Raw genomic sequence first — 14,479 nt, 5'->3', positions numbered from 1 at the left:
CAGCAGACAATCCACACTAGAAACTACTATTTGCCAGGTGTATTTGAATTTTTATTTAACAGAAACTCCTTTAAAATGATTACAGTGAGAGTAAGAAGAAATATATTTATATAAAGCACATGCATACAAAGGTAAAAAACAAAACAAGTCTGATTGCCTCCAAACTCTCTGTAAATAGGATAATAAACATCATTATAATGTAACATACATAGCAAGAGTAATGCATGCTAAGATAAATAAAAGGCTAGGTAGTGTGTTGCATTGTGTGTATGAACAGTAAATTGCTCCCAGCCCATGGTACTTTAATTTAGAAAAGATCAGGTGACATGGCACTTTATTTGGGGGTGTTGTGAATAAAGTCTTTACCTCTAAATGATGTATATGTAAAAAGGAAGCTGGTTAGAAGAAAGGCTGTCATCAATAGTTAACAGCTTCAAATTTAGATAAAATATGAACACACTGCAGAAACAACCCAGCAGATAAAAACAGATTATATACTTATTATATAGTGTAACTAACAAAAGGAGAATTAAAGAGCTCCCCATATGCCAAGAACACAGCATCCACAATTAGTAGGTTGCTTTTGTGAAGAGGTATGACAGGGTCCTTGACTTATCCTCTGACTCTCCCAATGAAATCCATTTTTAAAGCACAATATCTTCTTCATTCCAACTTACAAAACAGCTCTTTAAGAGAGGAAAACTTGAGCCACAGACAGAGGATATTATAACTCTATTGAGTGGTAGCAAACTAATTCCTTCATGGCACTGACAGGATTATTTTTAAAAGGATTCTACCAGTGATTTTGCATGTTTTAGTGCATTTACAACAAATCACGCATATTTACATCACTGCTAAGTGTTTCGCAATCCATGTTGATCTGCTTTAGAAACTTAAATGTGTTTCTTCCATTGTTCCAGGCATCTAATTTATATATGCCCATATAATAGAGAACATCTATGAACAGGATCTTGAAACTTACTTCTGTTGGGCAATTAATCACCAGTTAGGGTTATACATAATTATGAAGAGATGGACGGGATTTGAGTTTACTGTGTTTTTGTGATATTCCACTTTTTTACCCATTAATGGGTGAAAATAAAAGATTGTATTTGCTGTAGAATATTCTGAATAGAGTAATGCTGTAGTGTATTTATGGACATTTATATTTCTCTTGCAACTAAGAGTGATGATAAACTCTGTTTTTTAAGAGAGGAAGAACATTTTGGAAATAAATGGGAAGATGATTTGTACTTAAGGAGCTAAAATTAAAAGAAACTTGACTGAGACGGTTACTGGTTGAATGTCTTTCTGTGAAAAAAAACAAACCTATGATGCCACTGAATGAATACATGTTTAAGATGTGACGAAAAGAAAATTATTAGGAATGTATTTAGCCAATAGTGGGAAAAGTGGGAAAAAGAATAAATTTAATATTTTTAATTTATGGTCCAAGGCCAGTTTAGAAGCTGCTGAGAGCTAAAATCTCTGCTGTACTCTAAGGAGAGATCATGTCCAGGCCATGATGGCAACTCTGTGGCATAATTTCTTAAACAAGGGGCGGACATAATAATAATAATAATATCACAACTGTACAATATCATGCAATCCAATAAAACAAATCTCCAATAAATACTACCTTTGTGAAGCTTATATTCAATGCTGGAGGGGAACAAATGACTGGAACACTTAACAATAAATGCAATCCAATAACAAAAACTAAGTCAGTATTAAAAACCCCCGGGTATTAGTAACTTCAAAAAGAGCCATTTCATAGCAAGGCTGTTGCAGGGTTTTCTGTAGTGTTTTAGCGTGGAGTTGGGCTAATGTAGTGTAATTAACACACTTTTATGAAATAAAACTCAATAGAAAACATGTGGCTAGTTGTCCATTCACTAAATAGATCAGGATGTGACATGATTAGAGTTTCCTGGGGAAAACCCTGTATTGTGTTGGATTGCATTAGACTGAAAGTGTTTCACTGTAGACATCCTCTTTACATTCCTTTCTGTAAAAAGAGGTCCTGAAATACACATTTTATTTTAGTTTTAGTACCCAAAGTTATTTCTCTGAATGTGAAGGGTTTTGACAGGCGTTCATTTGTTAGGAAAGAAGTCTCCACTGTGACCCAAGACAAAGCTTAACCTCCTTACCTTAAATATTCCACACAGACTTATAAGTGACTCTGATGAGGCTTTTAATACTGTTTTTTGGCTTCTGAGCATTTCAACTGAAAACTCTTGTTAGTGTTCTTGATCTTCTACGGGCTCTCCACAAGGGTGCGTCCTCTACCCCTGATGTTTCTGTGTAGCAGTGGTACGTGGCTGTGGTTAGCTTTGATTATTTTGAGCAGAGTTTTGGGGTTTTATGAAACCAATGTAGTGTTAATCCAGACAATTTCTTTAATTCATCTTTTGCTCTTAGTCCTGACGCTTAAGACGATATGTTTTGGACAACTACGAGCATTAAAGTCACAAATTACAGGTTGCTTAGAGGTAGTAGCACTAGATGTTGTTCTTTTATGCCACAAGCTGTATGAGGTAACAGAGGCCAATGTGGATATGATATCTTTTAAACGACTTCTATGTTATTTGAACATGTCTTTTTTTTTTTTTTTACATTTATTTAACTGCTACATCCAGACTTCATTAACCTGACAATGTGTTTTTACACACGCTATTACCCAAGTCGGGATAGTAAAATAAATCTGTACTCTTTACCAGAGGCATGAGGAGCATCATCTGAGGTCAATGACGAAAAAGAAAGGAGTGTTGTGATAATATGGATGCTCTGTCATGCATCTGTGTAAAACTGAGCCCAAAAAGATTAGAACGCCAGCAGCTTACCACCTTCTGTGAGAGTCAGGTTTGCTCATTCCTCAGGGTGCGAGTAGTGTTGGGGATCCATCATTCAGCAGTAGCATATTCTCTCAGTAACGTTGTTCTGTACCACTATTGAAGCCAATGTTTCTCCAGAATTCTCAGTCTTGTCATGAAGATTTGATGTCGAACCATATTTGGGGCTTTGGCTGGGTGTGTCTATAGCCAGGTGAGCAGGCTGTCTCTGTCCATGTGCGACCCGGAGAGAACGGTCTCCATGTCCATCAGAAGGTCTGAACTGAGACCCTCGGGGATGCAAGGCATTAGCTCCTCACCCTCAGACATTGGGAGCACAGACATCGACTCCTGTACGGTCATCGAGGAGGTCTCGCCGGAGTCACCTGGAAGAAGTCAGAGAAGAAGAACTGTGTTAATCATCAGTGAGCTGGACGGAATTTGAGAATTTGGGTGGGCATTTTCTTTAATACAGCTGCATGTGGACCAGTGTTCATCATTACCTTGGCTTAGGTTAAAATAAACATGTTTAAAAATGGTGATGTGATTTTCCACTTTGCCACTGTGCCAGTACCATCTTTCTGACTTTGGTGTGTGCATGTGTGTGTTACCAGTGTCCATGTGATCCACAGAGCTCAACATGTGGTCCGATGAGCGGGGTAAGCTGCTGACGCTCAGACCGCTGTCAGTGCTCTCGTTGCGAGAGTGAGCACTGCACAAAAACACACACATAAACATTCCTTTATATCTGATTGTCATCTGTTCAAAAAACTGGAATGAGTCATAACATAATAAATCCAACCTGTAAAAACTCCTTGCAGAGAGAATAATAGATCATTCTGGTAACATTCTGGAAGTGACCATTTCTTTTCAATGGTATTTCTAAACTAGTTACTGCTTTTACTTTAAGCACAGGTCATGAATACTTTTTCAAATTTGGTCTCCTCATGACAACAGCTCTGTGACAATTAATGCTACAATAAAAGAGATCTACAGTACGTGAAAACAATATTAAACATGAACTCACCCATTAAGTGTGGGTTCGTGGTTGGAGCCTCTGATCCTGACATCCAGAGAAGGAACAAGCGTCTGTGCGTTCCTGTCATGGTCCATCCCACCAGGCATCTGGTTCCTTCCTCCTGCCTCCTACAAGAAAGACACACATACAGACATACATGCTTGTATAATGTAGTTTAAAACTCCAGCTTGGTTCACATGAAACAATGGTTTGATAACTGTTAAACCTTAGCTAAATATGCAGCCTAATACAACCAGATATCACATGATGTCACAATAAAATAACCTAAATGTAAGACAGCTTGTGTTGAGTGATTTAAAATGAAATGTGAGTTTTTTTGTCGGCACGTCCAAGTACAGTTCTATTTAACCTCTGACCTGTGTGATTTGCGGAGGGAGGCCTTGTTTGCATCTGAGCCTTTCCTTTTCCTGCCTTTGCTGCAGTGCCAAGCCAAGGATGCCAGGGTTCATCTTCTGGGCTGGAACATAAAATTCACAGGAAAAGAACATTTTGACAATTAAGTAAATATTTCCACGAGTTCAAACATTTCAGCAATGACAAATATGAAGAGAGCATGTCAAAACTTTGCGATCTTTCTTATTTTTGTTGCCAAACAGCAACTTGTGATGGTGGACATTGGAACAAAAAAGCTTCTCACTGACAAACTAGAATTGTCAATTCAGGAGACACAAATTTGATAGTGTGCTACCTAGACGCGGGTCGACCCATGCGGTAGTCTTATTTATGTGATCGATGTAGAACACCTCTCCATCCGCAGTCACAGCCTTCTCCCAGCCTTCAGGCAGTGGACCTGAACAGCAGTGAAAGTACACAGTGAGAAGGCAAATGGTGGATGGAGAGCATGTTGAGTGTTGAGAGTAGAAATGTAAAAATCTGGCCCACGCCCTTCAATGTCTGCGTAGCTTCTAGTTTATAGAGGTTTTATAAATAGAAGTGAAGGTTAGAGGGTGAATAGCGACAGTATAGTATGTCATGTAGAGAAAAAAAAGAGTAAGAATGCACTATTCTATGTGCATCTTGCTGAATGCAGTGGGAGATTGTAAAATCACTAAAGTAAATCAGTATAAAGTATGCAATACTGCTCTTTGTGGGGAAAAAAGAGGGAGAGTCTTAAAAGGGTCCATTCAGCCAAATCAAAATACAAATATTCAACAGCAACATCTCTTTACAGAACCACTATCCCCATTATTCTGGATAATCCACTGATTATTTATATTTATAATTAATTACACACATTATGGAAGGTTTGCTATGGATTATTTCTTCATTAGAAAGTAGTTAAAATCAAAACGGTTCACAGTGGGGTCTGTGGATTATCAGAGTGACCGGGACATTGGTTCTTTTTTTTAATTCAAACTTGCTTTCATTGATATTTTGACATCGATTTATTTATGACGTGCTGCGGCTGAAAACAGAGGCGCTCCGGTGGCCCAGGAGTTTAAAGGATAGGTTCACAATTTTTAAAGTCAGTCTTAAAACAATAATCAAGTACCCATGTGGACATTGTAACAGTTTTTGCTTGCTGGAATTATTCCTCCTGTTCATTCTGGACCTAATAGGTTCTCTTCCTGACATGCCTCCGGTGTAAATGACAAAATCCACAGTCCACGTTCTGTGCGAACATGAATTTAAAAGTTTCCTCTTTGTTTTTCCCAGACAGTGTTTCCTTGTTGAGCAGCAGGGGAGGGAATTTGGCCCTAAAACGACTAACATTGAAAGATATCCACTTGTTTTGGCTAATTTGGACAGCTGACGCCTCATCTTAGCTTCAGATAAGGTTTCGAATACGTACTGTATTTGCACAAAACAATGACTGCGGTTTTTATCACTCATCACTTATATTGGAAGCACATTAGTAAGGGATCTACTAATATCAAGTATGAACAGGAGGAATCATTACATTAAAAAAACAAACAGTTTCAATGTCAATGTTGGCATCTGATTATTGTTTTAAGACAATGAAAAATTGTGAACCATCATTAAGACGCTGACCATGTGTTTGTATCATGTCGGTCTTTGTCTATTGTTTCTGTTTTATAAAAGCAAAAATAAAATAAATGAAGAAAATGTTTTTTGTAATTTGGGTAAACCGGACCTTTAAAAATGTTACATGAATAGAATTTATTAAAAGATAACATTAGTCCAACAAGCTATGAAACCTGCATCTAAATATGAAAAACATGTATGAATAGAGTCTCATCTCTTGTTTTATAGCAGTTTCCATCATCAGGGTCTTTAAGGCTTTAATCTATAGAATTAATTTGATAATTCCCACCAAAGTCACCAGAGACATAGATGTAGAAACCAAAAGAGAAATCCCAAAGAAATCTCACCCAGCAAAGACCTGGCCCATTGTTGATGGAGATGAACTATATGAAAAGTGGGTCTGTGCTTTTAAAAGGAGCTGGATGGTGAGAGGGGGGAGGAAAAAGCAGAGTGCTACCTGTCTCTGGGTTGATGTTTTGTGGTTGCGTAGTGGGTGCTGGGTTGCTGAGGGAGTGGGCGTGGACCGGAGTGCCAGAGGTGGGATGCTGAACTGCAGTCGACTGAAGCTGCGAAAGTCGAGGGTCGTGCCAAGTAGTTGTCTTATCCAGGTGACTGCAAACACACAACAAACACACAACAAGTCTCAACGTATCTGCATCTGTTAAACACCTGCAGCCTGATGGATAAGAACCGGGATGCCCGTTTTAACATCGGACCTGCTTTACCTGTACTACCAGTAGCCTTTGACAGGTGTGTGAGCTGTCAGGCCATGTGCTCTCATGAATGAAACTGGCTGAATCCACACAGATTGCAAAACTAGTTGGAACATTTTCTGTTTACATGCAACTGATTAGTTTGAGTCCTGGTTATAACTACACTGCTAACAATGTACCTTTAATTATATTCTTTCTCCAGCAAAATATTCAAGAAGAATATTTTCTGTAATAGAACTGAATTCCAGTTAAAATAAAATAAAAAAAGAAATAAAAAGAAACTTCTCCTGGTGCATTTAAAATAGATTTAACGAAGGAGTGATTGGTTGATTCAATCCGTTTGATGATCTAGATAACATTGTGATAATTTGAATAATATTAAATCAGTCATTTATCAAGCAAAAATGTAGAAATTTGCTTCTCTCAGCTTCTCAAACGTGAAGATTTACAGCTTTTGTCAGTTGAATTGATTATCAACTGAACAAATTTAATTCTGGACAATTAGCAGGCAATAGACGCCTTCAGCTTTGGGAAATTGTGAAAGGGTATAGTTACACTATTTTCTGGCCATTTATACTAAGAATGATCATTAGTTACAGCCATAAACAGGCTGAGAGCAGATGTAGAAATGTAGATGGGTCATTCTGAATAGAAACCTTTAAAGTAACCTGCAGTGCGACAGATCAAACACAACGATAAACAGAGGTTAGGCCTTACTTAAGGAAGTATCGTTGGCCAGTAGGCGTTTTGGCCATTTCCCAACCGTGGGGGAGTGGCACGTCGTCAGGTATGATTGGTGCTGCCGCTACATCTGCTGCTTGAGTGGAGAGTGAGTTGACAGGAAGGGAGGCAGGGGAGGAATGGGCGCGGACGTGATGAGGCGTGAGGGAGCCACACACACCTCCATCCGAACTGGCCTGACGAGAAAGAATCAGGGTTAACAACTTCCACGATGAGCAACAAGCAGCAATCAGAAAACTAAACCAGCAAGAAGAAAAGGTTTGAATGGTAACCAGAGAGAGCAAAGCTGCAAAAACAAACGCTTAGAGGAAGAACTGTGAAATTGTCTTCTTTACTTTAGAATGTTATTTCTTCTACCAAGAAGTTTTCACTGTTTAGACTGTTGGTTTTGTGATAATTGAGTTCATAAAATTTCAGAAATTATGATATTTGAGCCACATCTACAAATCAAAGAGAAAGACTCAAGGGCTGTTTGTTGATCATTAAACAAATAAACCATTTAACGTGAAATATAAGTGGTCAGAATGGCAGCTAACAGCTGATCAAACTACATTATCTAAAGTAATTTGAGTATTTGAGGCAATATCTGGCATATACGATAGTTTGCTGCTTAAACTTTTGGTGCATCCGTCAATGAAACAACAGAAGAGTTTACTGTGGCAAGAAGGAAAATCTTAGAAATTACAAAACAATATGCCCAAATCAGGGAAACTGAAACAGAATAGAGTAACAGGGGTCGAAGATAAACCCTCACTCAAACATCCACATTATATTTTAGCCTCAACAAAAATATGGAGATTCACACACACAGCGATAAAACAAATGCAAAACTACAGTAAAGCAGCCCTGCAGGACAGAGGGCAGACTGATTAGGGCATTAACTATTGATTATTGTCATTATCGGTTAATCTCTTGTTCATGTTTTAGTCTATGAAAAGTCAGTAAGAAATGTCCGCCATAATTTCCTTAAAAAACAGGGACGATAAAGCAGGGAAGAGCAGAAAATCCTCATATTTAAGAAGCCAAAACCAAAAACAACTGCACCTATTTTAACGAAATGATTATCATTGAATCGTTTTTCAAGCATTTTTTTTAACGTGCTGGTTCCAGCTTCTCAAATGTGAGGATCTGATGCTTGTCGCTGTCATACATGATAGTAAATTAAATATATTTGGGTTTTGGACTGTTGGTCGATTAAAAGCAGACCTCACCGTGGCTGTGGGAACTTTTATAGGGCAGTATTTTTTCCACTATTTCATAAACTATACTAAAAAAAATAATCAAATAATCAAGAAAATAATCTGCAGATTAAGCAATAATGAAAAGGATAGTAATTTTCAGCCCCAATCTATGCGGTTATCAATTTCAGGACTTCATTGATTGAGTGTTAATTTCTTGTCCCCGGTGAACAACATAGGAATAAAAAATTATCCTAAATTTATACTTTTTTTTGCAACACCACTAACTACCGACACAGATCAGGTAGTGTTTGATTGCATTAGAGAGGATTTGTTACTCTGGTCCCTCAGTGTGTATTGCAGGGCTACTGTACTCCATGTAGTTGATGTATGTGGTCTGGACACATGAGTGTTTGCTCTGTAAACCAGCACGGTGCAGTTAGCAGCAGTTATTAATACTTGTCTGGAGTGGCCTCGAGAATCCGGCTGTCTGAAGAAGGAGTCCGGCAGTTTCCTCATCCTCATGGGCAGAGAGGACGGCTGTCTGGCCGTCTTGCTGGGGTTCATCACGGCGCTGAAGAGGGCCTCCAGCTCCGTCTGCGAGTCCCCGCGGACGTGCACAATCTGCTGCCCGGCCGGAGGCGCGCCGCGGTGCGCGTCCATGTCGCCAAAGTTTGGTGTCGAAACAAATCTGTCGAAAAGTTCAAACACACAAACAAACAGAAAAATAAACGTCAGACTCGTTAATACTAGATGCGCCTGAGTGCTGTAGTTATGATCGGATTTGTTTACACTTTTAAACCCCCCCCACCCCCCACCCCATTTGAACTTATGTGTCCTTGTCTGTTACAAACTGTTACATCTCGGAAGTTAATCAGCTGTGAAACGAAGCTCGATCGTCGGGTAAACAAGTCGAAGGAGCGCCAGTTAAAGCAGTGATCGCTGACAAAAAGCAATCTCAACAGCGTACAACACGTTACATGCCTCCTACATACCTTCAAGCAGCCAGACCGTTTCCCCCTCTCCCTCTCCCTCTCTCTCTCTCTCTCCCTCTGCCTCTCTCTCTCTCTCTCTCTCCCCCCTCTCTCCGTATTCCTGCAGGGAAAATAAACTGGAGAAATCACAGCCGGGGAAACACTCAGACGGACACCGATTTCCGATGCAAACGTTTAACCTAGAAGTCCTCTCAAGTGAAAAAAACAAACACAAAAAAATTAAACTAGTTGGAGAAAAGTGATTCCAGCGAGACCTCCAAACTTTTTTCACATCCACTGTTGAGTCCAGATTCATGTGATAGTGCTGAGGGGCGGGGTTGCAGGGTTTAAAGCTGCCGCAGTAGTTGCAGAGGAAATATTTGACTCCAAGCAGACATTAACCATAAACACAAGGCTTTGAACACAAGTTTATTATTGTTTTATTTACAGCTCATAATGTGTCAAACATGTCACTTTTAGGCCCGAAAATGCGCAAAAATCAGTGATATTAGAGTCAACTAATAGTCTTTGCTGTAATCTCGCTCTGAACAGTTTCCAGTTAGTGCGGTTTTCTCTCGCTGAAGGAAAGAGGCAGAGAGCCAAGTGTAGACAGAGGTGGCAAGAGAAAACCCAAGATGATACACCGAGAGGACAAATGACGCTTGGAGTATTTTTTTTTTGGTCTGGTTTTGGGGAGTTGGGGAGGGGAGATTGGGAAGTTGCACTAAGAAAACATCCGCCCCTGATGAGGCCAACTCAGCCAGAGCCTGTTTGTGAATGCAGTCACGCAGCCACACAGTGTCCTGCCCTCTAGTGGAAAACATGCGCTCGGTGAGCCGGAGCTCAGCTGGCCAACAGATTGAATTCAAGAAAATAAATGTCTGCCTGGACTGGTGTTACTATCCACTAAGCATCCAATAACTCATTACATTATTGAGTCATCATAAACCACCAGAGTTAATATAGATAAGTGGACACGGAATTTTACAATTGGTAATAAAACACATGAAATGGAAAAATATGTACAAAATGATGCACATCTAGATTATTTACATCTGAATGGATGTTGCAGCCATAAGTAAGCAGTGTTGGGTTTACATATTTAATAAGCTTCAATGCAGGGTTGGGATAAACTGATACATAATATATGGCCATACAGTAAATATGCACACAATGTTCATTCTCACTACACACTTTGTATGTTGTTTTGTTTTTGTACGGATCAGAGTAACATCCCTTCTCACAGTCCATACCCCTGTGTCATTCTTTACATTTACTCATCTTTTTACTGTATATCTCTATGGGTTCTACTGTTTGCATCTGGTTAGGTGCTAACCAGCATGCCATTGTTCTTATGTGTGTAAATTCAATCTAATCTAAACTGATGTGCTGTCAAATATAAGGAGAAAACTCAATGTTAAGGAATTAAACAAGATTTTTTTTTAAATTTTTATTTGATTTGTATTCAGATTTCACCAGTTGGTTCAATATTTTTGAATCAACTTGTCAACTGTCATGATTTGCATGCCTCTCTGGGGTTTTGAGTCGAAATTTTGCTAACCTGAATCTTCTGCGCACTTAACATTTTAATTTTTTTTTGTGTTGAATGCAGCTGCATCAATACTTTTATGTGAAGTTCATTCTGTGTGAAGCTACAACAAAAATATATTTTCCTCTCAATATTGTGTTGATTCAACAAAGGAATTGTTCCTGTTCCCCTTCTGAAAGACATCTTTTTTTATACGTAATGTTCAGTCATCATTGATAAGACAATATGTACTATTTGTTCCAGAATTATCATTAGTTTCTGTTTGTGAAGAATTCAGAGGCACCACAGGGAAAAATATCAACATATTGTAATGTAATACAAACCAAAGCGCAGCAGATGGCACTGTCCTACTTTAACACTTGTGAAGCTTATTTTGTTTTTCATTACTTTCATAATGATTCACACCAAAAAAAATGCAGCTGCTTTTTGAATGCAGTGGAGATAGGGCAGATGTTGCGTAACTGTTTCTGATGTAACTGTGTTTTGTTAGTTTTACCTCTGCATGATTTATTCTGTTGTTTTTTTTCTGTACAAATTCATCCCCACACTGTGTTTTTAATCAGTGCCCTTCACTACAAAATCAGACCAGTGACACACAGGTGACTTATCAGGTGCCTATTCTCATTCCCATCAAAACAGTTAGAAAGGACAACTGGTTTAATTTAACAAACAAATAGTTTCATATTCAAGTATTAATGTCGGAGCTTGGGACTCTGGAATGTGTTGGTGAGATGAATGTCAAAATGACAACAAAACACTGAGTGATGAATCTAATATTAGTTAACAAATTAAGTTTTGTTCAAATAAAGGACAAACTGAAAAGCGATTGGAAGAAAAACTATTCACTAATGTTGTATTTAGGCGACTGCTGTTGATATATTTTTGATTATTAAAGGGTTAATTTGCCATTTTTGGAACCACACTAATTCGCTTCAATCGAGATTGACATCCTGTCTGATGCACGCAGCTAAAGCCAGCAGACGATAATCTTAGTTTATCATACTGGAAAACATATTTGGAAACAGCTAGACTGGCTCTGCCCTCCCCTAAAACTCATTAATTAACATGTTGATCCATGCTGTAATGGCCGCACCCACATCCACACTAGCAGACAAACACATGGTGATGTAATTTCCATTCACTTTAACTTTAATTTGGTTCAGTTTCATTAAACTCTTTTAGGGCCTAATTTAGCCAAGGTTGCTTTGCTTTTTCTATTTTTTTTGGTAAATAAAACCCCACTTTTTGATATCCAAAGACCAGCGTCCGGTGTCTAACTGCTCGTTTCCTAACACTTACAAAAACCCAAGTAGGGGTTTTATGGGGAGTTACGTGCTTGAACAAAGCAGATATAATGTGTTGATTAGTGATTTTGTTACTTTCGGACAGAGACGGGCTAGCTCTTTCCCCTGTAAACATTTTGGGAAACATAATTATTTGCTTTCATTGTACACTCTCATATCTGTTTGATAAATATGAAGCCAGCAGCTGTTTCCCCTGCTTCTAGTCTTTATGCCAAACTAAGTTAACTGTCTCTCAGCATTAGCTTCACATTTAACATACAGAGAAGAAAGTGAACAAGAAAGTAAATAAGTGAATTTCCGAGGATGTCATTGCTTTCAACCATCAAACTGTTTTTTAATGTATCATACCTTTACAAGGACAGTAGGCAAGGCTATATGATAAAGAGCCACCACACAGTCTTGTCTGAATGTTCTCATTATCTCGCCTGGAAGATATAATGTTTCATTCACATGCATAGACTGCTTTACAAGAGCATGTAACATAGGACAGATGTGGGGGCCCCGGGGCTGGGGCACCAGGCTTTTCACATTCCTCCCACTGACCATGACTGTTAACTCACACAGGTTCAGAACAACAGCAAAGCTTTTCTTTGGCTCTCACAGCAAAGTTTTCCAGGGACGCGACAGGCCGGCCGGCTCCAGCTGGACCCTGACAGGAATGTTCTGTTGCTCTCTTTCTCTTTCTCACTTTCCTCACTGCTTAACTGCCCAGTGAAGAAATAATTGGTCTGCCCCTCTGGGAGGCTGCTTTCAGATGAGTCAGTGGTCAGGGAGAAAGACAAGCAGGAGGAAACGTGAGCACAAAAGGCAGAGACACCCTGCCTTCACTGCATGCTACCTTCATGCTCCCACGCTAAGACACAAGAGAAAGTGTTCCTACATTAAAACAAGCTGCCCGTTTCCCATTCCCCACATCTGTTTCTCATGCTGGTGGCAGGATATAACCTGTAAAATATAAAGGCTTGGAAATAGACACACTGAGGGGGAAGGCAATCACTCCTTACCACAAATCCGGAATCAGCACTTTCAGCTTGCCTACTTGTCAGAAACAACTCCAGACTTTTATGACCAGCCCATTTACAAATTTGACCTGCTCTTACAGGGGATGTTGTCATGGGAATTTACAAGAAAAAGTGGGAGTGTACTGGTGGAGGTGGAGAGAGTGAGGCAGTCAGAGAGGAAGCAGGGAGAAGTTTGACAACTGAGAGGAAGAACGGACAAGACTCGCTAGACGGGAGGACATGTGAGGGAACAGAGCAGACTCTGTGGAAAAAAAAGCCTCAATGAAGGAGTGGCTGCTGATGATATTCAGGAAATAATCACAGTCAGACGACATGATGTGGATGACAACTGTCATTCTGCTGCTTGTGCCTCATCTGCTTTCCTCCACTGTATGTATGATATGCATGTCATAAATGTATCAGGAATTATTGTATTGGTTTTTTTTTTAAAAGGTATTTCCTTTGGGCTTTATTTCCTTTAATATCTAGTCAGATATAGACAGGAAAGGGGAAGAGAGAGGGAGCATGCAGCAAAAGGCCTCTTGTCCGATTTGGTCAAATTCGAACCTGTGCCAAGAGTTGTTTCACAGCATTTTTTTGCAGATGAGTATGAATTGCTTCAAGAAATGCTGATGCAGTCAAGGAGATCCAAGGGTTTAGAGTTAGGCATCATGGATGGATCATGAATCGTGAATCTCTTCTTTGTTTTTAACATTAACATCATCCTCAATAGTGTGTGTAAACAAAGATTGCAAACAGAGTTAGAAAAGTATTAAGAAGTGTTTGTGTTTTACCCGTCTTGTGGGAACATAAATCAATTTAAACGGTCACATTGTTGGGACTCGCCTTTGTTTTCTGGAGAAATTGCACGTTATGTAAATCATTACACTTTAGAGGGAAGACTTGATTTTCGGACATGTTTAGGTTAAGGTCAGAGTAAGACTGGTGTTAGGCTGGTAGTGGTTAAGGTTATGGTTCGGGTAAGTCTCCAGGAAACTCAATGTGCCCAAAAGTCATGAAAAAACTGCTGTGTGTTTGTTTGTGTCTGTGTGTGTAAATAAAGATCGCAAAGTTAGAAAAGTTATTCAGATAAATAACGTAATGTTAAAATACTCCAGTAGAAGTCCTGCATTGCAAATTGTACTTAAGTAAAAGCAATG

At 39.2% G+C, this 14,479-nt stretch overlaps 2 protein-coding genes across 4 annotated transcripts in view; one reads left to right on the top strand and one right to left on the bottom strand.

The window, feature by feature from the left end:
- Positions 1-29: 29 nt before the first annotated feature.
- Positions 30-9,769, bottom strand: LOC137876361 (transcriptional coactivator YAP1-like). 2 transcript variants are annotated; one of them, XM_068715860.1, is made up of 9 exons: positions 9,487-9,769; positions 8,951-9,182; positions 7,290-7,489; positions 6,317-6,471; positions 4,562-4,663; positions 4,230-4,330; positions 3,862-3,980; positions 3,446-3,546; positions 30-3,220 (listed from the first exon to the last, which is right to left on the bottom strand). In XM_068715860.1, the coding sequence occupies exons 2-9, from the start codon at positions 9,152-9,154 to the stop codon at positions 3,039-3,041; spliced, it is 1,164 nt and encodes a 387-aa protein (XP_068571961.1). In that variant the 5' UTR covers positions 9,155-9,182; positions 9,487-9,769; the 3' UTR covers positions 30-3,038. The 2 variants fall into 2 exon arrangements, with proteins under 2 accessions (XP_068571961.1, XP_068571962.1); XM_068715861.1 differs by lacking the exon at positions 4,562-4,663.
- Positions 9,770-13,481: 3,712 nt separating this feature from the next.
- angptl5 (angiopoietin-like 5) overlaps positions 13,482-14,479 on the top strand; it is a 4,405-nt gene continuing 3,407 nt past the window's right edge. Inside the window, exon 1 of one of the 2 annotated variants that reach the window (XM_068716491.1) lies at positions 13,482-13,709. In XM_068716491.1, the coding sequence (XP_068572592.1) occupies positions 13,653-13,709 (57 nt within the window). In that variant the 5' untranslated portion in view covers positions 13,482-13,652. The remainder of the gene's footprint in view (positions 13,710-14,479) is intronic. The other variant, XM_068716490.1, reaches the window with a different exon arrangement.

Source organism: Cebidichthys violaceus, unplaced genomic scaffold, assembly GCF_023349555.1.
Source record: "Cebidichthys violaceus isolate CVI_PGR_0920_01 unplaced genomic scaffold, fCebVio1.0.p SCAF_20, whole genome shotgun sequence".
Lineage (NCBI taxonomy): Eukaryota > Metazoa > Chordata > Actinopteri > Perciformes > Stichaeidae > Cebidichthys > Cebidichthys violaceus.
Note: the sequence above shows the minus strand (reverse complement) of the source record. Positions and strands in the feature narration are given on the sequence as shown.

Bases quoted from the DNA above. Each gene is read 5' to 3' on its own strand.
- LOC137876361 (XM_068715860.1), bottom strand. From the start codon at position 9,154: ATGGACGCGCACCGCGGCGCGCCTCCGGCCGGGCAGCAGATTGTGCAC. The intron at 6,472-7,289 runs GTAAGGCCTAAC...GTGTGTTTGCAG, and splicing joins GGCCAACGATACTTCCTTAA to TCACCTGGATAAGACAACTA. The intron at 3,981-4,229 runs GTCAGAGGTTAA...TCTTTCTTGTAG, and splicing joins TCCCTCCGCAAATCACACAG to GAGGCAGGAGGAAGGAACCA.